Source organism: Atractosteus spatula, chromosome 12, assembly GCF_055471065.1.
Source record: "Atractosteus spatula isolate fAtrSpa1 chromosome 12, fAtrSpa1.hap1, whole genome shotgun sequence".
Lineage (NCBI taxonomy): Eukaryota > Metazoa > Chordata > Actinopteri > Semionotiformes > Lepisosteidae > Atractosteus > Atractosteus spatula.
The window spans coordinates 2,504,101-2,530,958 of NC_142717.1; the positions used below are offsets into that span (position 1 = coordinate 2,504,101).

Consider the following 26,858-nt stretch of genomic DNA (forward strand, 5'->3'; position numbering starts at 1 on the left):
CTATGACGTCACTCCCTTCACTTCGCTGATGAAGCCGCTCCTGACGCCGCCATCTTGCCGAGCGGGGCCCCCTATCACGTGGTCGGGGTCTGGGTCCCACCAAGAAGGGCTATATAGCGTCAATTATATTATTTGGCAGATGGGTTTTGCTCGCCATGAACATTGCAATTCCCAAACAAAAGCTTCCTGTTTCTTTTTCTTGTGCTCTCTGTTTTGAATGGGCGTACGACCATTCAATAAAAGATTAATTTTGTCTATGCCGTGGTGCATAAAATATGTTGCATATGCATTTTCTTATTATTGTAAAGGATACTAATTATAACAGTAAGTTCTATGACAATATTTACAGCTCTATGGGACATTTTTACAGGAAGTTACACAAAAACCGATACATAATGGGTTTAAATAACGGCGAAGAATAATTTCGATAGAACTTAAGATAAGATAAGATAAAATCACTTTATTGGCCATATACAATTTCTTGCAATAGGACTTTGTCTTTTCGCATACCCCAGCTTGCTCTCCATGAGACACACAGACAGGGAGAGAAGCTGGGGGTCAGAGTGCAGGGTCAGTCATTTATACAGTATGACGCCCTTTTTCCACACGGTGTTTTTTTCTCGATTTCCATATGAGTATTACACTATCCATCCATTTATCTTCTAGCCGCTTCATCCAAATATTACGTTACGTCTGCATTAATGCCACAGTATAATTGCATTAGGGCATTATTAAGAACCAACACGATTCCAATCTTACGCCTCCGTCTCAGCAGTTAGACGTAGGAAGCTGTCATTGATCAGACAGCGGGCGCATGAAAATGACGTTTCATGCAAACAAAGCCGTTCCTGTAACCGCGGTGTCGTGCAGTAGAGTCGAGTAGCTTCTAAAATTGTTTCAGATTTTTATTCTCTGTTTAAGTCAGCAGAAAGATCCAGGATGAGTAAGAAAAACCAGGTGTCATGGGTGAAGCCCACCGAGCCATCCTTTCTCCGGAAATTTAAGAACGATATTGGCTACAAAGAGGGACCAACTATCGATACTAAGGTAAGTAAATGACGAAAATCTGTTTTGTTCAACTGCAAATAGTCCGAGAAATTATGTCGCCTTGTTTCATCCTACAACTAAACGGTTCCAGAGCTAATCTACGGGCCGTCTAATATTAAGGCCAAATTAATTGTAGTGAATGAAGTGGTGTAATGTACATTACTAATCTTGGGTCTTTTGATGTATTTAGCTAAAAGTACGCTCATGTATACATTTACAAGTTTAGACATAGACGTGAAGTGACTCCAGTTTAGACAGGTAACCAGGCAGCTCGCTGGGTTTTGATCCTTCAGAGACAGGAGGTGCCGACGGTGGCTGATGACAGCGGAGACAGTGACCGTGAGGATGAACGGCCACAGGTGGTTGTCCTCAAGACGGGCGATCTGACAGCTGAAGAGGTCATGAAGGTTAAAGGGGAACTCAAAGGTGCTAAAGGAGAAGTTGGTATGTCCCCCTCCTTTGTCACCGTGCTTAACCCCAACTGCTCCAGGGGCGCCGTACAAATGGCAGACCCTGCGCTCTGACCCCAAGCTTCTCTCCCTGTCTGTGTCTCATGGAGAGCAAGTTGGGGTCTGTGACAAGACAAATTCCTAATACAAGAAATTGTATATGGCCAGTAAAGTGATCTTAAGCTGCTATACGCCAGGGTACACATACTGTACAACCAAGAATCTGTCTGCTGTAGGTGATGATGATGTGCTAATGTTTTATTTGGATACTATTTTGAGATGCACTGCATCCAACTGGTTACAGCTCTATTAACCTGTTCTCCATTAGCAAAGGAAGCAACACAATTAGACATGAAAGCAGTTCAAACACAGTGTTGTGTATTGCATTGTGCAACCCGTAATGTGTGTAGAGATTTCCATACATCATGTGATTGAACGCATGTTGCAGCACTGCAGTCGTCTGTCAGGTGGGACTGAAAAGTCCCACTTTTTTAAACTTTTGCCCTTTCATAAGAGATGTAATGTGTAAAATAGGAATGTAAAGACTACTATTAAGGTCTGTCGTTGACATGTCGCAGTTGTTGGAAGTTGAGTGTGTTTTTTTTACTTTTCTGTATATATTAAGTGACAGTTTTAAGTCTTGAGAAGCACAGGCAAGCAACAGAGACCGCATGTCTGGCCACATGTTGGGAAGATTAAAGGTATACCTTCTGCCCAGCACCATTTCAGCAGAAATATGTGAAGATCTTCACACACTTCTACGGGGCTTAGTGCACAACATAAAGATTCGCTGGACATCACAGGACAGCAGCCCTTCAGAACCAGGAGTTAACTGAAATTCACTGAAAGCAAATAATATAAAGTGATTTGAGTGTTTAGACGTGTCAGTGTGCAGTGTGCAGTGTGCAGAGGTAGAGGTTAAGTTAAGTAGAGTGGGAAGCAGAAAGAAAGAAGAAAACCACAATATTTCAGTGCTTCTTTAGGTATGCAAGTAATGTATTGGGGACTGAATGTTATTCATGATATTTCTCCAAATAATCACAAAACACCAGTTTAAATTGCAATCACAGTTAACTTTAGGCCATTAAGAACTGGTGATTCAGTGGTTAATTTCAGAATCTTCTGGACTTTGTCTTCCCAGGCCCTTGGGAGGAAATGCCTGTTGAACATCCATGTGAGAATTACAGCCGGTTTGCTTCACGTTTTCTTTCTGCTCTTGTCTGGCAGAGGGTGACGCTCCTGCAGACGGCAAGATCGTGTTCAGGAAGCCCGTGAAACGCAGCTCCGAAACCTTCCAGGGCATCACAGCCAGCTCCAGCAAGAAGAAGAAGGAAGTGGAAAAGAAGAGGGAGAACCCGCAGAGAAAAGTGAAAAACAGCAGTCTGCTTTCTTTTGGAGAGGATGAGGAGGAAGACTGACTTGCGCTGTGCGACCTCCGCGCTCAGACTGGGCTGTCTGAGAGGTGTCCCGTGGCAGACTGGAAGCAGTTTAAAATCAACGACGACTCCAGCAGTTCCTCACTTGGCTTCCTGTGCTCATTCTGCGGGACACTGTGAAGTATTGGAAGTCTCATTTCTTGTTGTCCCTCCTGATTTTCATGTTAGCCAAGCTGTCAGAAAATTAATCCAGTTATCTCATTGCTTGGACAATTTTAGCTCTTCCTCACATTTTATAGAAACTGCGACCTGTACAGTGTAGAGTTGGCAAATGATAAAGAAATATCGGATCTAAGCACAGAAATAACTGGACATCTTAACGTGGCCTTTGTATTGCAAGATGCTTGTCATGGCCTGCTATGGAGACAGAATACCTGATAGCTGGCAATTACAAATTGGTGTATGTGAAATATTTTTTTTGGCCGCTATAAATTTAAAAAACTGAAACAAAATGTGATGTTCTATTACCAAACATTATCACGTTTGAACTGAACATTTTGTGGTGTGTCAGTAATACTTAAAATCTCAGTAATTCTAAACCTGTGTCACCTTGGAGCCCATAATATTAGATTTCCTGTGTCAGAAGGTAATCAATACAAATCCAATGCCCTTTACTTCCAAGCACAAAAGTAAATAACTCCAATCTGTTCTCCCCTTCCAGCTAGCTCCGTATGAAATGTCATGCTGCGTTTGTGTTCGGCATTTTGATGAGATGGATTTGTAAAGGTTCATTATTTTAAAATGTGATGTTACAAAAATAATTGTGCTTTCATCCAAAAAAGGGAGTTCTTTTATCCTGATCAGAATTACTTTCTAGGAACGCTGAACATCGTGGATGCAGAGAAAGGTCCCATCTGGAGAACTTTAAAGAGCAAGAAATGTACGTGTGAGGACAGGACAGCTTGGTCTGGCTGCTGTGAGACATGCTGTAACAGAAGAGGAGACAGAGCACATTTATCTGTGACATTTTTCGGTACTCTTGTGGGAACTGGTAAGGATAACCCTTCCTGTTCAGCTTGATTCCTGTTCAGTTAACTGATTTTATTCATGTAAATCCTTTCCAAGGCTAATTAAGCATATTAGCCTGGGAGGTTGCAATACTGGGGAATCATCCAGATCCCCCGTCTTCATATCTCGGATATTTAACACACAGCCCTCCTAATCTGGGTCTATTCCAAGACATTTTAGAATATTTAGTTAAGTCTGGATCTAAATTAATCAGGAAATCCTAGTTTCTCCAAAGGCATCGGGACGGGCACATGTAGTATCACTTGATGGTCATGTTTGTGGTCTTCATAGTTATGAAGATGTACCTTTTTTACCTTATGAACATTACATAAAGAATACAATTTAATATTAATATTCATTGGATGTAAATACCTTATGTAAAGCTTCTACAAAGCAGCTGAGGAAATGTTTAAGTAGTTATTGCAAAAGGTTACAATATGTGCAATGTGTCTAATGTGTTATTAGGTGCTGTTGTACCATCAATAAACTGATTTTAATTAAAAAAAAGATTCGAAATATTTTATTAATCACTATCCATTTCTCAAAAACTACCTGATCAAATTCTGTAGAGCACCTACAAACGTGTCATCTGTAAACCCATCATTAGAATTGGGTATCATTGTGTAAACTCAGGTTTTCAAGATATCTACACTCAAGAATGAATCTAAAAAGAACATTTCTCTTTTCTTAAGTTGAATAATTTTTCAGCTGTCGCCTTCTTAAAGCTGTTCTAGCAAGATGAATCCGTGTCTCTGGTTTGTCATTTAGAGGATAATTGATATGAATCCAGTGTCGTTTGTCTTTAAAAATCAGACGAGAGAAAAAAAAACTGAAAGGTCTAGTTCTAGTGTAATTAAAATATGTTCAAATTCTAGACTTTGGAAAAGACCAACACTGCAGTGATTCTGAAAGTAACTGTTTGATCCGTTGTCCCTTCATGTTCTTGGATGTTGAGACTTCCTTGGTATAGAAGCCCCAAGGGATATATATCCACAACCCCGTCAAAAGCAATTTCAATTGTTTTTCATAGCCCCCAGTTCTCTGCTGGATAAATCTATCCCGTTGCCAGCAGGTGGCGCTGTTTGCACTGGCATTTCTAAAAAACATTAAATAAAAGCGCTTTCTTGTTTTTTTGCAAAAGGTTGACAACCTGTTTCAGCATCTAAATATACAATTTATTATGCTTAAGAAATATACAGGACTATTTAGTCATTTCTGTACCTTAAAAAGTCTGAAGGAATTAAGATCTGAACTACTTAAATAAAATGCTTCAGAAAATGATCATATCATTAGCATAAAGATCTGAGCATTGCATTTCAACAATTCATCAGGGCTTACTGTGAACGTTTTTACTTTCATACACCTGAGAAAAACAGAAAAAAATCAATAGAATAAATGAAATGCTACCAGACACAATGAGCCATGAAAAACAGAGTTACACGAGTATTTATTCCAACAAACATGTAGTGCATACAATTTTTAAGTTCAATAAAGGATTTTCCAGAGGCATAAAACAGTGAATAACGTAAGGATGAATTCATACAAAACAGAATTATATCTTACTGATAACAATTCTCCAATTACATATTAATGTCATGTTACTGTACATTCCTTAGTATATTCAGAGTCTACTTAAAGACTTTAACGAGCTGCAGACACAAGCTATCAATGTTGTGACTGCTTCGAGTTATTTCACAGAAAACTCTGGTGCTTGAAATACATTTTGATAAGGTACACGAAGAAAACAAATCACCGGTGATGCACGTCTTCTGGAAGCTGGACAGAATGTGCGCCACACAACTGAAAAATAAAGCGTCTTTTTTTAATTTGTCCAATACAGACAAGGCTACAAAAAGCAAGTAAGGCTTGTTCTTTCAACTAGAGATCTACACATCTAAAAGAATCTAAAGCTTTCTCATTATGAACTGGAGACCTGAGGGTCTATTGAACAAAGCAATGTCTATAAGTCTTTATTTGCCTTTGAATAAAATGTTGTTTTCCAGCAGGCATTTTTCTAAATTATCTTGATCATTCTGAATATTTTTTTTTCCGGGGGAGGGACTGTGGTGGAGGCAAAGGGCTCCAGTCTGAAACGAGTGCAAAGCTTGAGACATCGTAGGGAGACAGACTGAGGTGTCGGTGAGCTGCTGTGAGCTGACAGTAAACCAGCCCGGTTACCTCTCTGCATTCTCTGCTTAAAATTTAAAATGTATTTTTTTTACTAATATTGGTTTTGTTATATCAAGTGCTGAATTGTGTTTTACAGAAACAAAGGTTGCCAGGTCAGACTTCTATACAGATTCCCATGGTTTTATTGGATACAAACTGGCCCTCTTTGGGTCTCACTCTTCTTAGCTGTTGATTGAAGGACTACCTTTGCAGTCAAGATCAACAGCTTATAATTACATTTGACTGCTGCAACTAATCTGAAGTATAAAACAATATTCCCCATTTATAGTTTGTCAGAATTTGAATTTTGCAACATATTGTTTAGAAATAATAGATCCTTTCTGCAGATGTTTGTACAGTATGAAATGTAACCTAGGTTTACAAAACGACAACAAAAACCCAGGAATTAGTGTATTGTGAGAAAACAGGCTAGAAAACAGAACTGTATAATTAATGAAAGAAACTTATTGAAAATCTAATTTCAAAACATCAAACCACTGCCGAAGATCATAAAAAATTGGTTTTCAGAATGTGCATCTTACTCCACACTTTGACTGTTATCCAAAGCCTTACCCTATAATTGATATTATGATTATTTAACGGTATACTTTAAAAACATCTGAAGAATTGAATTGAAAACCTGAAGAAATCTTTCTTAAAAATACTATTCCACAAGAGAAAATAAAAGGAAATCAAAAAAGAACCCTTGTATTTCACAGTGAAAATTAAACATACACTGAACAGTGTATACTGTATATACTGTATATTTATAAAATGAATTATTAATTTGTAGTTCCAATCCTGTCTGGAAATTGACACATTTCTTCTTCTGCTTCTCTGTATTATCAAATAAGTAAAAAAGCAGCATTTAAAAAAACAATAGTACATTATGCTCATTCATAAACCAAAGTTGTACTACTTCATTTACAGTGTAAACAGTATTTTGTAATGCACTCAGAAGTGTACCAGATAAAGAAAAGAAACACAGGATGATTTTTCTTTATAGTTATTTGAAATGTTATGCTTCCCCAGTGCTGAGGTGACAAGCATCTGATTTTATAACTAACCACTCCACCCCATTCACTGCAGCACTGTTCCAGGCTGATCAGCGTGAGCAGTGCAACAAGGTGGACGCAGTGCCAGACACCCGATCAGATGTGCTCCGGGTGGCTCTGCAAGCAGGAAATCATCTCTTGAACTGGCTTCCCTTCGTAACAGATCTGGTAGACAGCCGTGAACAGTGGAAACCTAGAGGCATTGAGGGAAAACAGTGGAACAGAATGATCATTATTATTTGAAACAGCAGATTTAGTTCACTTGTCTCTCAGGACACTATATTGTCTCCTTTAGATCCAAAGTTCTACATCCTTCAGATAAGCGAGCAGGGCTGAGAGGAGTTTCCTCTGACTGACTTCTTCACATTTATTCAACCCAATCAGTGTGTGAAATCTGTTTAGCGCTGAGAGGAGAAACCAGAATTTACATCCTTTCACCATAAAAGGGCGGCCTCCGATAAAAGGCTCTCAGCTTAAGTCACTAGGGAGTATCCGCAACCCAACACGACTGTGAGCTGAAAAAACTCCTCAGCCTGTGGCTCATCTTGCACTTCGGACAGTGTGTCAGGGCAGTAAAGTGCTTCGCCGCAGAGTCTGAAAATTGTCTGAAGCTGCAATAGAGCGACTAGCAGATAAAGGATTATTTGTGAGCAAGCACGGGTATGACTTTGGGTCGCGCACTGATAAATAACCCAGGCTAGAGGTCAGACTTGACAAGAATACACGAAGTACTCAAACTATGGCTCAGTGTGCGTTGCAGGAGAGAATCCTGCACCCTGCATGTTTTATACCAGCTGAGTAGCGGTTTCACTAGCATGTCAGCATCACTCTTTTATCTGAAATGTCATTTTAATGCATGTCATAACTTTACTTGTACCTGAGCCAAAGTCCTGTTGTGAACATGATTTATTGTAAGGTGGATCTCAAGCACACTTCATGAAAAGATGTTGTATATCACACAAGGTGACTGACTAAAGAACATCCTCTACACTGTAAATGGAAAGAAACGTTCTGTCCTGTGCTGCCAGTGTGCTGTGGTATGCTCTCACCATACAGCACTGGAAAAACGTAGGTAGCAATGAATTCACACTGCAATGAATGAATATAACAGATAAAGCACGAGCATACGCGTACTCATATTTTCCAGCCAACGGGAAAACGTAAAATGTTAAACGACGTTTAAAAGAGTCTGTGATTGGACTGCTCCCAACACTGCGGAAGGCCAGTACAATCAGTGCCGTCAAGACCACCCCTTGCACAGTGAATGCCAGCTCCGTCCGACAGGGTGCTGATTAAGACTGCCTGAGCCCCCTGGGGAATCAGAGGACCCTGCACAGGCCAGGCGTGGGGCAGCTACTCACTTGTCCACCAGGCCCTTCTGCTGGAGGATGCGGTACACTTCCGCGGAGGTCTGCGGGCCCTGCAGCTTCTGGCCATTCAGCATCTCCCCCTCCAGCTCCTCGATGCTCTGCCGGGGAGAGGCAGGCTTCAATCCACACGGACGCCGGCGCAGCCACGGCTCGTGCACGGGTTCGACGGACAAGACGTGATCACGCCACTCCACGTTTTCCACCTTGCATCTTCAATTCAAAGCTTCTTTTTTCAGTGCTATATTATACCTTTCATATTGATACAGGTTACTTTGGAGGAGAAGAAGCCCAAGTTGTCTTTTTACCATCTTAAATTCACATTGATCACAAACTCCAAAAGCCCGATCACAAGGTCTCTGCTGTCACTGACTTCATTTCTTCCTCTGTGCATTCAGATAAGAGGTAAAGGGCTTTGTGGATGACAAGAAACATCAGGGTTAACTACTGGGGACTGGATGGCTGCTGGAGGGCCTGGTGTCTTTTGAACCAGATGCATTCAGATGCAAAGGTCAAACCTACTCCTGTCTACATCCATGGGAGTGGCGTGGAGATGGTGGACTCGTACAAGTACCTGGGAGTGCACATCGACGATAGACTGGAATGGTCTAAGAACATCGAGGCCATCTATAAGAAGGGACAGAGCCGACTCTACTTCTTGAGGAGGCTCAGGTCCTTCAATGTGTGTAGTAAGATGCTACACATGTTCTATCAGTCGGTGGTAGCGAGTGCCATTTTCTACGCAGTGGTGTGCTGGGGCTCTGGGATTAGAGCAGTAGATTCCAAAAGGCTGAACAAGCTCATCAGGAGAGCAAGCTCTGTCATTGGGTTTGACCTGGACTCCTTGGAGGTAGTGGCTGAGAGGAGAATGAGGTCCAAACTAGAGGCCATCATGGACAACTTCTCCCATCCCCTCTTTGACAGGCTGGCAGGAATGAAGAGCACGTTCAGCAATAGACTGATTCATCCACGGTGCGACAGGGAGCGCTACAGGAGGTCATTCTTGCCGTCTGCCATAAGACTGTACAACGCATCCACCTTGCGTCTTGGCAGAGGCAACATCGACAGTGACCTGTTTCTGGACTAAACGCATCTACACATCTACTGCTACATCTGTTCTCTTTCTTTTTCTTTTTCTTTTTCCCGTTTACAACCACTTTTTGTGCAATATATGCCAGGGACCTGTGCAATACATTTATATTTATATCTATAGTTACATCTATATTTATATTCATATGTGTGATATGAGTGTGATACGATTTTCTGTGTACTGTTCTGTTCTAGTTTGTTCTTGTGCGTCCGGACTGTGAGTAACTCTTGTATTGTATTGTATGTATTGTACTATTATTATATAATTCGTTACACTGTGGCTGTGTTGTGTGTGTTAAGCTGCTGTTGCACTGCAATTTCCCTCACGGGATCAATAAAGTATCTATCTATCTATCTATCTATCTATCTATCTATCTATCTATTACTGTAGAACTTTTAACCAGGCTCTGAGGTGATTTATAGGCAACCCCACCTACAATGAAGTGAACGTCTTGGATAGATGACCTCAAGAGAAATCCTCTATAACATATGTGTAATATAGAATATATTGAGGTTAACTGTTTAATTGACTATTTAGGTTGAAGGAAAAAAAAAAAACAAAAGGCATGAGGCCCATCAGTTTTCTGAGCTTGGGACCCCTGGCTTCAAACAACTAACGTTTCAGTAGATCACACGAGAAAACTCAGAAGAGCAGGACAACGCAACACGTCTAAGACTTCTGCAAAGCAGGGTTTGTAAGCAGAACTCATTCCCTGACGAGACACGAAGCTGCCTCTTCCCGCGTCGCGATCACCGGGTTCCTCTCGGAAGACGAGCGGTCAGCGAGGCCCGCGGGCCCGGCCTACCTTCCCGGTTCTCGCGAAGGCCTCGGCCACCTTGCGGTTGCGGCCCCCGTAGCAGGTGGTGATGAGGTCGGCCACGCCGCAGCTCTCCAGGAAGGTGGCGGAGGTCACGGAGCCGTCCTTGCTGAAGAGCCTGGCGAAGGCGATCATCTCCATCAGGCCCAGGCGGATCACGGCGGCCTTGGTGTTGTCGCCGCAGCGCAGGCCGTCGCAGAAGCCGGCGCCCACCGCCACGATGTTCTGAGCAGAGGGGCGCAGAGGGGACAGTCAAGCAACCTCACAGCGGCTCCTGGCTCTGCTTCTCAGTTTACACACCTGGCGTACCTGTACTGTGATCAGTTGCTGAAGCCAACACATTGCGAAAAAATATCAGGCCTGTGAACGTACGCTATGTTGGATCAGTCCAATTAAGTTACTGAGAGCAATGAACGTCAGGTCTGGCAGAAAGAAAGATATGAGATGTGAAAAAAGGGTTAACTGATTTCTTTCTGTACAAAGACTTCTTTTGGTACAAGAAGTTCCATGCTTACGCACTTTTGAGTAAAGGCAGGGACGGGAGTTAACCGATGAGAGATTCCAAGTGCGAGCTACAGACTCCCTAACTATGGGAAGATGAGACCAGCCATTCAAAGTGTTCAAGGTCTGGAGAATGTCCAAACACAGGTGACCTTCCCCCATTACCATGGCAACAATTTGCATCAGAAACCGCTTAAGTTTGCTTTATAAAACTGGAGCTTTGCACCTATAATCTTTGAACAACAGTACTTATTTGTTTGTTACAACAGTACATACACCTGTGTCTTAGGCTTTCTAGGTTTTCACAGGAGGACATTCTGTAGCTCCCAAATTCCTAAATCTGTGCACAGACTGCTCCTCAGTTTACACGCCTTTTCCACCTACTGTATACTGTTCATCTTACAGCAGCTTTTCATCCTTATGAATAAACATCCAACTTTGCAGTGAGGAGGTTAAAGCAATTGGTATTCATCTGAGACAGCCGAACTGTCCTTCTCATTTACTTGTTACTTCAGAAGGAACTTCAAGGGAATAAGTGCATAAATCAGTGAGCATTATGAAATCACAGTGCTTCAGAAAAGGAGCTCCATCACTTAAGTAGATTTCTCAGTGGTTATGTATCTGTTTGAAAAGGACAAGCTTGGAGAGCTCCTCATTTTACTAAGACTGCGGTCCCCTGCAGAATACTTGAAAAGCATGTCTGCAGGTGCTGCCTATATTCCATCGCTGACCACTGATGACAGGAGCCAAAGGGATAGGTTTCAGATGTGCAGTCATACCAGCACAGCCAGAGCAGCTATTTGAAAAGATAAGGAATGCAGGGAAGGACTGAGATCCAGGTTGTAAGGGATGACCCCTCCAATACTATTACTCTTGCCTGCAAAAGAAGCAAAAGCTATTTCCATTTCCCTTGCAGATTTCGATTGTCCGGAGGGGACCGGGGCATCTTTCAGCTGATATAGTATTAATATCGCATTCCTGAATGAATTCTTCTTACATCTGCTTAAAACAGACCCTCTCTGCACCGGCAGAGTCCTGGAGTTTGTATGTGAAAATGACTTGTAAACCATTCTAATTTCCTCTGGGTGCCAGCAGCTCACCACAGGGAGGAGTTTCAGTCTGACCACATCCAGTCCTGTGCTCCCCAGATAAGCTGAAGGCTGTCTTGGCCTTTACCAGCGAGACAGAATATCAAGCATGGCTGTAGATTGAATATACAGTATTTTGGGCTGAAAAGCCACTACCCACTATATACCCGCTCCATCCTGCCTGCTGAAGTGGGCCGTTTCCTCCGCCCTGCTTCCAGGAGGAATACGCGTTTTCGGGTAAGCAAAGGGAAAGGCGCTTGGCTCCTTTCCTATGGGATGAGGCTCGGCTGTCAGGGATAACCTTTCCTCTCACGGTACAAAAGGGCAGGGCGAGCACAGCTCTTGTCTTTTGTTTAAAAGACCTGCGGTACACCGAGGTCTTGCCTGCTGTAAGAATAAGAGACAAGAGAGGCTGAGAGAGGGGGAAAGAGGGAATGTACGTTGCCTTTCGCTATAAGGTTGAAAAAACAAGGGCTCAGCAGGCCGACTTGCTTGAGCTGTTGCACGTGTAGCTAGGACTCTAAAGGTGGATTATAGTTTGTGGGGTTGACTTCCTGCCCTCCACCAGAGGGCACAGCTAAAGCCAGTGGCGACTTGGCACTCCCACATTATCACAGCAAGGAATCAACAGTTTTCTGACAATCGACGGGTGGAACTCAAGTGTAATAAAGTACCATGCCTGGTATCACGGATGTTTTCTCCTTATGGAGGCAGCAATTAAGTGCTTTGAAGCATCAATGGAGTATCAGGTAAGTGCAGCTGGGTTTCCTACTGTTTCTCATTACACTGCCGCAACAAGAAAGAAAATAACACAAGCTCTGTTTTCTTACTTTCAAATCCCATTCTTGTTATTTCAAGCAATAAAGCACCAGACTGACTGTGATCCTGATAAGGCCCAGATGAGTCCTAAAGCGTGCGGTCTTAACCAGACAGTCATCAAAGCACCTCCTCCTCTGTGCGTGTGAGGAACAGAGCAGACGCTGGAGGCACACGAGTGGGAAAAGAATCGGAATGGTCGCAAATTAATATTTTTTCGGCAATTCAGTTTTACAGTCACAAACGCTGCACCTCTGTCCATTAGAAACTTTACTATTCATAACATCCCTTAGTTTAATGAATGCTGATAATAAACATAACATGGAACTGCAGACATAAATATTAGCACTCCATGACTTGGAATCTTAATTGGTAACTGTCAGAATGAATCAGTATTCAATAAACGTAAGTCAAACATAACTGATAGGTAAGTACAGTTCAATACCAAATCAATAAACAAAATGAGCTGATCAATAGCACTGTCAAATACAGAGTTACTGTACATCCCATTAGTCTGTCTGTGTAAACGCTGAGGGGAACAGGTAAGGCTCGCTTTCACACTGCTCTGACCTGCCCTGACAACTCACTTGGACAGAGTTTGAGCAGAGGTCTGGCCTGGGGGAGATTTATCTTCATCTCCCATCCTTTCCAGAGGAAAAAGAAATTCAATTTAAAGAATTCTCCTGGCTCTAGTTAATTCTGTGCTACAGCACGCTGTTTAAACAAGCAGTTACAGCTTATGGATGTTTCCCCATCATCCTGTTCCTGTTTCCGTAACAATTTTTCATGGCGCCGGATGTGGGACATGAACCCACTACCCCGAGATGATGAGTCTCGTGCTCTACCAACAGAGCTAGTCGGGGCATCCATTTACAGCTTATATCCCCTTGCAAAAGTATTCAGTCCCATGCACAGTTTTCACATTTTATGGCTTTCAAGTGTGCTGTCACTTTGAAGAAGCAATTCGCAAAAACAATTACATCTGCTGTTGAGTCTTCTTCATGAGTAAAAGGTATAGAAGAAGTCTGGACCCTGGGTGAGGTTTTCCTCCTTCATCACTGAAGAAAAAGAATCTCTTCCTAAATGGGACTGCACTTTATTTATTTGTGGAAATTCTGATTTCCTGAATTTCACAGGCTAGTGGCATCTCACTACAGTTAGTGATGCACTGTTGAGAATAGGGGAAATGGTCCCATTCATTTTTTAGAATTGGTTTAGAGAGAAGAGATTTAGTCTTAGGTAGGATCCTTTAGTTTAAAAGGGTGAAGGTTACCTCTTTTGCTTTAAGGTGTGTTGCATCTAGATTGCAATGACAGAAATCTGAAATTTCTGTTGAAAACAGGGCTCTGCAAATCATTGACTGTGATTTGCAAATATCTGCAACCATTCCGTGTGGTGTATTTTTCTTATATACTGCCATAAATATTTGTCCAACTAAGTAAGCCTGCCATCTGGTTATTGCTCTATTAGCAAGCTGTGCCCAAGAATAATAAACATACGTACTGTGAAAACTTGGTTTTCCTTTAATTAACTTAAGACTTTGCTTGCATATTAAGCTGCTGTCAGGACCTGATTTCTTATAGTGGTTTGACAACTCCTTATCCAACAATTATAATCCACATACTCAATACAATACTACTCTAACTTTACTGTTTTGGAATGTCCTTAAACTGATAACTTGCCTGCATTTTAAGGGCCAAACTCTCAGGCAATATTGAACAAGCACTGTCATGTGTTCTTAATAAAACATCTGGATCTTGTGCTACCCGGAATACTGAACTATAAAGGTAACCATAGTACATGTACAGTAAATTAATCCTTCGCATCTCAGCTGACAGTAATGAAACCAATCAAGTGATGAAAGGAATTAAGGAGATTAGTGAAGTATGACCAATTCTGCTGAAAAACTGCTTTAGTGACAAGTTCTTTTTTATGATAATTCGTCAATTACCCACTCTAGTGCACTCAAAATAAATTTAGCATCATGTTCCTTATCTTTTGCTTCTATCAGAAATTTAGGATTTGCTCAGCACACGCATGATGACCTGATTACAATCCTTTTCCCCTTTGCATTTTAAGTACAATACATTGTTCTGTAAATCAAATAATTCAGTTTTGCATAAAACACCCAAGAGACAGTTCAGACACTTCCAGTCCATTAAATAAAAACTGTTTTACGGAATAGCAGTGAGATATAACTCCGATTAAAATATAATACAAATAAATGCTTACCCATTTCATTGAAAACAAAACTGTTTCATTCTGATACAACGACATTTGCTGAAACAATGTTTTTAAAGCAACAAAGGAATAATTAAGTCTGGCATTTTGCAAGACGGAACGTGCTACCATACCTCACCGTCCCACTTCAAGGACCCCCGTCTCCTCTGATGCTACTTGCCCTACGATCTTAAAGCAAATCTGGAGCACAATCACAGGAATCTGCTAAACCAGTGAGCCTGGGTTGTAGATAATACGGTACCGAGCAGAACACTACATGGCCTCAATAAATGTCTCATTATTATAATTCCTTACACTTATATACTGTAGCGCTTTTCTGGACACTCCGCGCAAAGCGCTTTACAGGTAATGGGGATCCCCTCCACCCCCACCAGTGTGCAGCCCCACCTGGATTATTAGGAGGTCATGACCAGGATGCCGGGGTAACACCCCTACTCTTTTCGAGAAACACCCTGGGATTTTTAATGACCACAGAGAGTTAGGTCCTCGGTTTTACATCTCATCAGGAGGACGGCGCCTTTTTACAGTATAGTGTCCACATCACTATACTGGGGCATTACTGGAGGGCCCCCTACTGGCCCCACTAACCTCTCTATCAGCAGCAACCTCAGCTTTCCCAGGAGTCTCCCATTAAAAACAGGGGTGACTCATCCACCCAAGCACATTCCCAATTAAGACCATGGGGAAGCAGGAGTGCAAGTGTTTTGGCAGACAGCGCAGACATCAGGCTACACTAATTGCTGCAATGACAAGGGCCTCCTGTGTGTGGAGTAGTCTCACAGTGTACAGGAGACTAACGTGATGCAAAGAAATCTGTTACCTTCAGAGCCCCACAAAGCTCCACAGTGTCTGCGTCATCCACCACCGTGATGCGGAAATTAGGTGTCTGCAGGAGCTCTTTGAAGAGGAGGCCGTTCTCCATGTTCTTACTACCTGAAATTAAGAAATGCACCTGTTTTCCCATGATTAATCATCTCAACGGCAGCCATACACAGCCGATGCACACACTGTAGGCAGTGCAAAAGAATGCATTAACCAAAGACAATTATAAAAAGTATACATGCTGATGAATAAAACATTTTATTCCAGAAAGTGTCACCCTGATCTATTTAATCACTTAACCTCTTCCAACAGCCCTGGGAACCAACTAATGACTTTAATCCTCTTGTGGAAAACTAATTGGTGCTGTCACAGTTTCTGCACAGGCTGTAAAAGTCTTGAAAAACCATAAAGCACTCAAACACTTGAGAGCCAGAAGTAACTCCTCCTGTATTGAAGTTTTCATTCACTTCCTACAGTTGAAGTGGAAAAACAATGACAATAAATGACAATATGGATTTGATATCGTTCTGCACAGTGCCAAGCTGAAAGATTGTTTTTCTTGGGTGAATCTGAAGAAAAAAGATTCCCAGAAAGCGAAAGAATTGTAACCAGGAATGTCTTGCTCTTTGGCTTATCACATTTGGAGAAAAAATACTTTATTTTTACCTAATACTACATATTCACAAACTGGTCCATTATTTTACTACATAAGGATTCACACAGTTCAGTGAACATTAATCAGAAATACACAAAAACTCTCTACTGTCTTTTTCAATGCTGTGTTTTTGTGCAGAAAAAAAAGGCTGTAGTAACTGCAGTACCTATTGTGGTTTCACAGAATTTTTCTGCTGCCACTTCGTTGGCGATGTTGGCTCCCATCAAGACACTGACGTCGATGCCCATTTTCTCTCGGATGATGTCGGATATCAATTTGAGTCCTTCTGGGCCTTCATCTATGCCCTGTGCACAGAATTGAAAGATGCAAATCAAGTAATTGCTATCGATGACCGAGGGAGCAAGCTTTGCATGCCAAAAAGACGTTTTGTACTCCAGATTTTAAGACGCAGGAAACACAAAAAACAACAAAAAAACACCACAACTCAGCTCTAAAGTATCTTTCAGAACCCTTTCAAGCTTCTAGGCTTCAAGATTCTTGGAGTAAAAAAGCTTCACGATTCCTGAAGTTAAAAAAACAGTTCTCCAGATATTACTAAAAAAAAAACAAAAAGCAGAATAAAGTATAATCACCCTTGACACCATATTTTTTTTTAAAATTGACTCACGTAATACAGCAGCACTTGAGCCACACAGAGAATCGAGTAGAGAAGCGGACCATTGCTTCTGTAGTTGAATTAAAGGTTGAATTTAGGGAGGTCAGATTTAGAGCAGAGCGAAGTGTATTCAGCACCCTGGGTTTGATACCCCTACTCTTATGATCTGTACCACAGGATGTTTCCCAAGAAAGTCGCCAGGTCTTCTGTTAAACATGTCTGAAGGAATCTGAAATATTGTATTTTCCTACAGCACAGGGCCCCTGTCACCATAATGTCTCAAAAATTAAAATTCAGAGAGAAATGTGTCCACCAACACCACTTTCAGCCAGATACATGCTTTCTCTAAAGGCCTCCAGTCCAATCGCTGCCTGGCCTAGCCATGATTAGGAACAATAGGTTTATTCCATGCTGAAAAAAAGAAGAAAGAGAACACAACGTTTCGGCCGTGGAGCCTTCTTCAGGTGACAACCTGAAGGTCCCACCTGAAGAAGGCTCCACGGCCGAAACGTTGTGTTCTCTTTCTTCTTTTTTTCAGCATGGAATAAACCTATTACTTGTTCCTTTTGCAGCCTACGCATGCTGACGCAGCTCCCCACCTGAACTACTAGCCATGATTAGCTGCTAAGATCTGATGAGAATTAGCTAAAAGATGGTAACCCTGCAGTTTATCAGTTATCAGCACACTGAATAGCTCTTGATGTTAAACACTATTGTTTTAGGTTTCAAAACTCCACATGGAAAAAAAATATTTTAAAAAAGAAGACTTAAGGGGAAAAAATCTAAAACTTCATCTATGAAAGATTCCAAACACACTAGAATTTTAAAATGTACTGACCTGTTCTGAAGTTTTAAAAGATAAAGTATTTCTGTAATCATCCTTCATGTACAGTATGGCAGCTTCATCAGCAAAGTTTTTTTTTTTACAGTACTTTACACTCACCACATCTGAATTATAATCCTTTATGTCCTTGCAAAATAATTTCTCTCCAGCGAAAACAAATAAGAAATCGAAATAGCATTTAATAGAATCAAATAAAAATTTAATCGTAAAGCATTTAGTATTCTGATTAGATAAGATAACAGGAAAATGAAACTTGCTTGCATCGTCCAAAACTGCTGGGAGGTTAAGCTGAAGATTTAAGATTGCAAGTGTCGATGCTCACAGCAGAGTGTGTGTCAGGGGATAGAGGAGGAGATTGGAAGATTAATGTCAATGAAAGGACACAGAACCCTTCACCACTGCGCACATACTCGTCTCGCCATTAGACACTTACTTCAGCTTCACACGGGTTGGTATGATTTTTCAGTGGTAGCCAGTCCACTTGAAAATGAACTTAAACAACATCAAAATGTTAAGTACGCTTAATGGTCATGAGTGTGCTGAATAAAGACCGAAAACAGAACAAACCCTGTCACTGCAGCTTTTTAAAGGAAGCGGATTATTCCAAGCACACATACTGTAGCTAGGCCTGGGCTTGTTTCACCTTAGTGTTAAAAAGAAATAATGCATTAAGGAGAAATTCAAAGCCATTTCAACCCGTGTCACGTTGTTCGGAGTCTTTTCTTGTCACACCTCTTTATTTAACACTGCTGCAATAAAGCTTTCCTGTCGGCCAACGTGAGGGAAGTCCTTAACTGCCACGTCTCTGGTCACCGAATGTGACCCAGTGTTTCTTTAAAGCCCTTCAAAGTGGTGGCTCTATAAAGAAAGGAAAGTGTAATTCAACTCATTTACAAATCTGTTTGGAAGACTGCCCACAGAAACCTGGACTGAGGCCATCATTCTGCAAACTTCAGTGTCTTGCTCATTCTACTGAGCCTTGTAAAGCGCTCCAGTATTTTATGACACAGGATATTTTTATTTTCTCCTTCCCTAAGTAAGGTGCTCACTTCATTCTGTGCTGTTCTTGGACTCTTGCTTTTATATTTGATGGACGCAGGGGCGAGTGGCACACCTGGGGATTTAGGCAGCGGCACAACACCTCACCTTTATCAAGGAGATGCCACGCGCCTTCTGAGACACACAGCCCACCATCTCGTCACAGAGCTTCCTGATGAACTGGTGTGGAACCACAAACACGAGGAGGTCGGCGTTCTGCGCAGCATCCTGCAGGTTGGGCACGGCGACCTGGGAATAGGAAAGCCGAGCAACAGCAGCTGAGGACAGGCAGACACACCTGCACGGGCAGACACACTTGCACAAAAAGCTATCAAGCTCTGTTGAGAATATAGGTGTTGCTGAACAGGCATTGAGCCCACTTCCTCTGTTACAGTCTTTTAAAATATAATTAGGACCATATGTATAAAGGAAGACATACTGTAGTGATCATGGGAGATTCAATTTCACACACTTAGATTGGGGAAACCAGGAAAACTGGTATGGCTATCAACAGCCGAAATTAAAATTAAGACAGCTGCTTTCGTACTCTGTCTGGGAGTAAATGTCTAGTGTAGGTTGATCTAGCCTTTCTAAACACAAGTGAGGAATACAGTGGTGAGAGAACCATTACCAGTGGCCAAAACTGTTTTAACCAATGAAAAAAAAAATTAAGGAGAGGAAAGGCATTTTTAAAAAATATCAAAATGAATGAGTCAAGGAAATTATATATAATGAAATGTAAGCACCAGTGAAAAGAAAAGATATTAGATAAGAGAGAGGAGATGGAAAAGAAAATAATAGTGAAAATAAAAAAAAAAGTTTCCAGTAATATAACTGCAAAAGAACTGAGAAAAAATAAAGGGAATATTTTAGGCAATGAAATGGAAATGGCCGATGTTTTAAATTAACAAAGTACTGTACTTCACTCAGGTGTTTACAAAAGATGAAATAGACAGGCTTAAGGCAACTGAAGGAGAGAAGAGTATATTATATAATAGCTTAGAAGAGGCAAACTTGTTATAGGTACTAGAAGCACTTAAGGTAAACAAATCTCTAGGGTCTGATGGCATTGTACTTAAGGAAAAAAGAGACGTTATCTATAGTCCATTAACAAAAGACTTCCAACAGTTACTCAAGGCGGGTGATACGCTTCGACTGGAAAAGAGATGACGTAGCACCTGTCAATAAAGGGGTGTCAAACTTGAACTAAGTGATTATACATCTATAATGTGGACTTCTATTACATGTACGTTTACAGAAAATAAGAATTATAACTAAACTAATCACCTGTGTAGCAATATTAATTTAAGGGGAAGTTAACACGGATTTCAAAAGGACAGGCCTTGCTCACTTGTTTTAAATTCTTAAATCAAGTAAAAAGTAATGGGTGCATATGGAGCATACGATATACAGCAGGCTAGAGCATTTGAGAACACTGATCAAAAGAAAAGACTTCCATTCTCAAACTGCAGGCAGTAGGCACGCAAAGTAACATATTTCGATCTTATTGAAAGATGGCAAACAGAAAACAGTGAAAATAAAGCGTGAATACTCAAATTGGCATGATGATGTAAGTAGTGGAGTTCCACGTTGATCTGAACTGAGACTCCTGCTCTTTTTCATTTAGATCAGCAGTCTAGATTTGGGTATACAGTAAGCAGCAAACTAGACAAACCTCCAAAATTATACCAACAAAAAGGAGGATGAACAACTACAAATGAGTACTGCATTTAGCATGACACATTACATACTGTATCAGAAGGGGAACAGCAAGCTTGAAGAAACTACTAATGAAAAGGTCTTGCTTGTTTATGTTGCAACATGATTTTTATTTTCTTGACCATGTGGGGAAGCACTTAAAAGCACCATTAAGGATATATACATCGTAAAACTGCAGACCTTTAAACAAGGAATGTTGAGCTTAAATTGTGCCATCGTCAGACCTCACCTAGGACACTTCGGACAGTGTAAAGCCGTGACTGGGGCAGCTCGACAAGAAGACACTGCACGTGCTTGATCGGCCCTGTCAGTTCTGACTCGATTCTGACGGAAAACCCAGGGCAAGAACTGAAAGGTGCCGTCCATCAGCGATCCTCCGACCGCCTCGACGAGCCAAGGGCGGCTTAATTAAGGGTAAGGGCTCTGCCAGCTTTATTAATCAAGAGCTCAGTTGTATCATAAACAGGGGGCACTCCAAATCTGGGAAACACTGCCTGGAATGACACACGGAATGGTGTCTAGACATTAACTCCCAAGTTTTCCATCTACTCATGTACTCTGCCAAAGGGAGTCCTGTAGCCTCTCTTACCACATTCTCAGGAAGCTTGTACCCAGGCAGGTACTTCACATTCTCATGGTCTGTGTTGATGATGTCTGTGAGATTCCTGCCACTAATATCCTCCTCGAAGACCCACATGTGGACCGTGGCGGCAAACTTCTGCACTTTCTGCACATTCTGGCCTATAATCCTCGCAATGGCTGAACCCCTGGAGATAACACAGTAGAGAGATCGTCATCTGTAACCCAGCTCCGTCAACGGTAGTATTATAATACAGCAAAGGGATTGTAGGACTTTCAAAAACACACTGCGTCTGTGATTCTGCTCCAAGGGGAGGGGTACTGCTCCACAAAGCTACACAGTACAAAAGGCTGCAGGGTAGCAGCAGTTTATGTGTGACAAGGTGTTCAGACTTTGCAAAGTTGTGGGTCTGTCTGGTCCAGAAGAAAAGGGTAAAAAAAAAAGAATAATGCGTTAGGGATTTAACTGATATTTCATTACGTTTTTTTCTAGTTTCAGTAGCTTCAACTGTGCCAGATGACCTAAAATCACTGGAAGCTAAAAGGAGACCACTGAACTCTTAAAAGAGGCTGGAGATATAGGGCTAAAAATGGAATCGAGTTGGAGCTGGAGCTCGGGACAGATGTCACCTTGAGACTTCACTGTACAAACACAGCAAAGAGGACCACTCCCACATGCCGCACACGCGTTGCTTTACCACGGAAAATCGCACGGTAAACTCGTGGACCCGTGCTGTAAAAACGGTTTAACTCACACGTGGGATTAGGAAGGCTATGACACGCAAACAAAAAGCTGCATACCAGTTCGTCTATAAATCAGCGCGCAACATTTCAGTTTCATATCGTTAGGTGCTGCGCTTCAGCATACGTTTAGTCAGCTACACCCATTTACAAAACAGAAGATCGCCTTTTTTTTTCTTTCTTCAGATTTCTTCAGATGGGGTTTAGCCATGGTATACCCCAATACCGAGCTCCAAAGGTTATTTATAAAATGGGTACGACGCTAATCAGGTTGTAACAGGCACTTACCAATTTCCTGACCCTACAATGCAGACTTTTAGAGGTGCAGTCATCGTAGATAGCACAAAACTAAATACGGGTTAAGGGTTTAACAATATTGTCTAATGGTATAGACAAAGGAGCCCGTTATTTTCTGTACTGATAGTACAGTACAAAGGCGTGTGCAACGTTACTCCAATGACAGCCCTGAAGACCGCTGTATTATACGTCATCATAAAGTTGGGTTTCTGGTGCATTGTGGGAAATGTAGTTGTTTTCTTTGAAACCGCCGTCGAAAAGGATCATCTAAGTCAGGGGGTCATCCCAAAACTCAGAAAAGGACAGACAGGCTTTCACCGTTAATACTTTAAAGCACAGAGTCACGCAATGCTTCAAGGTAGAAGTTAAAGCCTCTTCCTAAAGACCAGGAACAACACGATTTAACACGATGCCTCTGGGCAGCGCCCTAGTCCTGTTCTTTATCGCAGCTATGTGACACGTACGGTACCCCCCAGATACCTGGTTTGCCTGGTGTTTCCTACAATTCCCCAGCCGTTTGTACTCACAAATGGCAGCTCCCTAACTTTTTTCATGGTTCTAAACATAATCCCTGCTTCACTGCCTTACATACAATCTTAGCTTTTTAAATAGTTTAAATCTTTTTAATGATATAGTTTGCAAGATGTTTTATTTTCCACAGGCGGACTATCTGTAGTGAACCTCTACATGGCAGAGTTTTTATTCGTTCTCGCCTATCAGTTAGGTATTTGGTCTAATTATTAAACTAACAGCATGATTGCAATGCTTCTAACCTGGCTCCAAGGTGTTTTGTACTGTAGGTGTTCCTTTATTGAACTGGACGTTTTCATTAAGCAGTTGCAAAGGAAAATTCTGTATACAAGATCACTTAATTGGCCATATACAATTTCTTATATTAGGAATTTGTCTTTTTCACATACCCCAACTTGGTCTCCATGAGACACACAGACAGGGAGAGAAGCTTGGTGGACAGTACGTCCACCCATCCGTTTTCTCCACCAGTTTATCCAGTACAGGGTCACATGCGAGACTAGAGCCTATCCTGGCGTCCCGTCCAAGGCGTACCCTGCCTTGCACCCGCTGCTTGCCGGGATAGACCCCAACCCCCCCCCCTCCCCCCGCAGCCCTGTATTGGTGGATAAAACAGATACAAAAAGGACGGATTATTTTATAAACAATGATCATTTCTTGGTGGTATATTCCATTCTCTTTTAAAAAAATAAGTCATTTTACGTTAGTGGAGATTTACTAAAGGCTGCCAGCAGACGCCTGCACACGCTTTAAAACAAAACACTTACAACTCCAGTGCGAGCTTCTAGTTGAGATTAAACAGCTCTGGTAGCGAATGAACCGTGTCACAGGCACTCAGAGAGTTTATGTAAAGGGTGTACTAAATGATCGAAGTCTACAAGATAGCAGAGCCGACCACGCCGTGCTCTTTGGTGTTGTGTTGCCACGGACAGATTGATTTCCCAGGTATGTCAAACAGAATCTGGACTACACGGTGTGAAGTACTACTGTTTGCAAACAGAAACGCAGTGTGCTGTGCTCAGTATGCGTGTGTGCTGTCAGTAATAGTAATTATAATAATGGAATGAACAGTAGACACTAGGCACTGAAAGCAAAGGACATAACTGTACAAAGTAACGTCCTGTCTACTGCCTCCAATCCGGACAGATCAGCTAAGCAATTAGTGCAGGGTTTAAAAAAGACAGAACTGTGTCTCCCCCCACAGACTGTACTCAGATGTTTGGAAGAAAAGGTGGTGCCGAGCAGTGCTAGCCCCATTAATGTCATGAACGCTGCAAACAGAAATTTAGTTCAAGACGTCACCGTGAAAAGTTCCCGTGATCTGGACAAAATACAGCAGGCTTTTCTCACGGTGTAACACGCCGAATCATACCGGAACATTTCTATACAAAAATGTCTGTCGGCACAATGCATAAAAGCTTTGTTTCTTGCGAAAGTTTATTAACAAAAAAAAAGCAAACCACAAACAACCCCAGCAACTACTACTACTCCTGTTCTCACTTCTAAAATGCACTGGCCCCGTAGTTTAAGCCGTGTCCTCTGGGTGGGGTTTTTGTGCCAAGATTCAAAGAAAAGGCATTTCCAAACCAGCGGGGTGCCAGAAGTTCCGACCAACAACGAGACAGCTGTAGTTTTTTGGGGAAAAAAAACAACAACAAACACAAACGGAGAACCGTGCTCGACCGATACAGCGGCCCTGCAGCTGGGGGCGGCTCGGGCGTGCGAGCCCGGCATTGCGCTGGTGGTTTTCCAGGGGTTTGCTCCGCTCTGCGCGATGATGTTATTTGCTCGCTGGAGCGGAGTGTAATATCCGGGTTGGCGGATAAGCGGAGGGAGTGACCCTACGGTGATTTCCAATAGAGGAGAGGAAAAAACACACACACACACGCTACCAGAGCGCAGCACAGTGCCACAGCTGCAGCGGCCGGAGGAGGCTATGAGGCAATGACTGACTGGGGCGAGTGGCCGGGACAGACAGACACCCAGCCAGACCGATATGGATCCTGCATCTTTGAAGTTCCCTATGTGATTCCAGAAAGAGGGAGAGAGAGAGAGAGAGAGGGAGAGAGGGGCGTGTTTTTCTCCCCCCCCTCCAATGCCGATGAAATATTAAAACAGTGCGAAGAATTGTCGCCAGAATGGAGAAGGCGTTGAGCGACCCGCATCCCGGGACTCACAAAACGAGCTCGGGCTCCTCGTCTTCCTCGGACCGGGGCAACGCCGCCAGGAAGGCGGGCAGGAGCGGCTCCCACAGCCCCGGATCGGGGTCGGGGTCGGCTGGCAGCCCGGCGGGGTGCGGGGGCAGCCGGGCAGGAGTGCCGGGGAACAGCGCCGGGCTGCCGCAGCAGCTGGAAGGGGTGTTGAGCAAATACACCAACCTCCTCCAGGGCTGGCAGAACAGGTAGGCGGCGGACACGGCGCGGTGCACGGTCTCGGTCAAGTTTCCGTCCTCGGCGGTGTTCCGTCTGGTTGTGCACGGCGCATTTCTTTTAATAACCGCTGCTTTATTTGACGTTTTACGTCGAGGGCTCTCATTTCTGTTGGTTCTGTCGTTCCTCTGCTACGGGGGTATCGGATTTCCAGCGGTGGTTTCCCGCAGATTTCGGTTTTTAAAGATCGGCTTGAAACCCCCCCCCACTTCGCATCTCATGCTCCGAGATGGGAGAAACTCCCATTTCCCCTACCCAGCTGAATCCACTGGCAGCACTGATGTATAGTTTTAATGAGTTGGTTACACATCACAGAGAACTGAGCGTTCACGGACACTTCGGAGTCACATGTCAACATTTAAAAAAAAAATGCACTGCCACGTTCGCACAGTATCGATATCCGAGCCATCAAGGTTAAAATACTGCGATAACGTCCGACCAGCGCGTTTAGGCACAACAAGAGCAGAACGCAGATAACCTTAGCCATCACCTTTGTATGCACTATATTTGAGCTGAAGTCATAAACCACTCCGTGTTACAGTTGGGTTCCCGAATAAACAGGTGTAATTGTGCCTGGCGCGGCTATTTTGTAGTCTCCTTATGCTACATTTTGTTTATTTAACAGCATATTTAAGAGTGTAACACTCACAGCACTATCCTAATGACCGTGCTTTAAGGTAAAGGGAACAGGGAAAGGGGCCCACATGTTTCATGAGAATGTGATTAACCAGGTGGCAAATTGCTTTAAGAAGGGAGTAAGCCATATGGGGCTACAAGTACTGTACGTGCGACATTGTGAGTCAGGGTATTTTATGGGATGCACACGGGAGGAAAAAAAAAAGTTGGCTGCGAGCAATTATTATTTCATGTGCAGATTTTATTCGTTAGGTTTTTATTAGATTAGGGTCTGGTTTGTAACGAATAGTGCCGGAGACCGAGGGACGTTCAACCCGATGTTTTACAACTGCCCCTAGAAGTGAGACTTTTTTTTAAGTATGTCATTGCTTTGTCAGTGAGTGGATGAGAAGCAGAGCTTTTTTTTACCAAGGTGTTTTTGTGTTAGCCTGTGCTTAGTGTGTACTGTAGGTATGGCATAAAGCTGAGAGCCAACAGAAAATGTGTTTAGTTGCAGGACACGTAAAATACACCGGGGGAGAGGCTGTGCGGGACCTGTCGTGTGATGTTTGTGGTGGTACGAAGTCACTTTCCTGTTTTTTTAAAATACAGCAGCAGCAGCAGCGGATTGCAGCAGGGCTGACGACGGCGAATCAAACCGCGGTTGACTAGCTGGGGTGCCGGGTCAGGTGGCTGAAGCGCAGGGCAGGCTGGTCGTGCATTTTGGGGGTGAGGCGAAAGTCTTCTCGTTTCTGTTGGCTCGCTCGCGTAAACCGCGTGTCTTTGGCACCGGGAGCCGTCGCTTTAGCCGGCTTGACTGTGACCGGGGAAGCCCAGGGCGGGTTGTACAGAAAACCTCGCTTACCGAATACACGACGGCAGGGCAGT

The 26,858-nt window shown here is 42.7% G+C and overlaps 3 protein-coding genes across 3 annotated transcripts in view; 2 read left to right on the top strand and 1 right to left on the bottom strand.

Moving 5' to 3' along the window:
• The first annotated feature begins 801 nt into the window (after positions 1 to 801).
• Positions 802 to 4,447, top strand: kiaa1143 (KIAA1143 ortholog). The gene is made up of 3 exons (XM_088929568.1): positions 802 to 1,047; positions 1,341 to 1,491; positions 2,724 to 4,447. The coding sequence occupies exons 1-3, from the start codon at positions 940 to 942 to the stop codon at positions 2,912 to 2,914; spliced, it is 450 nt and encodes a 149-aa protein (XP_088785694.1). The 5' UTR covers positions 802 to 939; the 3' UTR covers positions 2,915 to 4,447.
• A 923-nt stretch (positions 4,448 to 5,370) lies between these two features.
• On the bottom strand, positions 5,371 to 22,572 carry gpd1l (glycerol-3-phosphate dehydrogenase 1 like). The gene is made up of 8 exons (XM_088928430.1): positions 22,387 to 22,572; positions 21,368 to 21,545; positions 19,168 to 19,308; positions 16,728 to 16,866; positions 15,905 to 16,017; positions 10,427 to 10,663; positions 8,526 to 8,632; positions 5,371 to 7,357 (listed from the first exon to the last, which is right to left on the bottom strand). The coding sequence occupies exons 1-8, from the start codon at positions 22,428 to 22,430 to the stop codon at positions 7,261 to 7,263; spliced, it is 1,056 nt and encodes a 351-aa protein (XP_088784556.1). The 5' UTR covers positions 22,431 to 22,572; the 3' UTR covers positions 5,371 to 7,260.
• Positions 22,573 to 24,801: 2,229 nt separating this feature from the next.
• Positions 24,802 to 26,858, top strand: part of osbpl10b (oxysterol binding protein-like 10b) — an 82,805-nt gene continuing 80,748 nt past the window's right edge. Inside the window, exon 1 of the mRNA XM_088928429.1 lies at positions 24,802 to 25,327. Coding sequence (XP_088784555.1) covers positions 25,065 to 25,327 — 263 coding nt within the window. The 5' untranslated portion in view covers positions 24,802 to 25,064. The remainder of the gene's footprint in view (positions 25,328 to 26,858) is intronic.

What these genes read in the sequence shown, in the direction of transcription:
- kiaa1143 (XM_088929568.1), top strand. Translation starts at nt 940, where the DNA reads ATGAGTAAGAAAAACCAGGTGTCATGGGTGAAGCCCACCGAGCCATCC. An exon ending in GACCAACTATCGATACTAAG is followed by an intron (nt 1,048 to 1,340) that starts GTAAGTAAATGA and finishes TTGATCCTTCAG; the next exon opens with AGACAGGAGGTGCCGACGGT. An exon ending in AGGTGCTAAAGGAGAAGTTG is followed by an intron (nt 1,492 to 2,723) that starts GTATGTCCCCCT and finishes CTTGTCTGGCAG; the next exon opens with AGGGTGACGCTCCTGCAGAC.
- gpd1l (XM_088928430.1), bottom strand. Translation starts at nt 22,430, where the DNA reads ATGACTGCACCTCTAAAAGTCTGCATTGTAGGGTCAGGAAATTG. An exon ending in ATTCTGTGAAACCACAATAG is followed by an intron (nt 16,018 to 16,727) that starts GTACTGCAGTTA and finishes TCTTAATTTCAG; the next exon opens with GTAGTAAGAACATGGAGAAC. An exon ending in AGCTTTGTGGGGCTCTGAAG is followed by an intron (nt 10,664 to 15,904) that starts GTAACAGATTTC and finishes CCCTCTGCTCAG; the next exon opens with AACATCGTGGCGGTGGGCGC.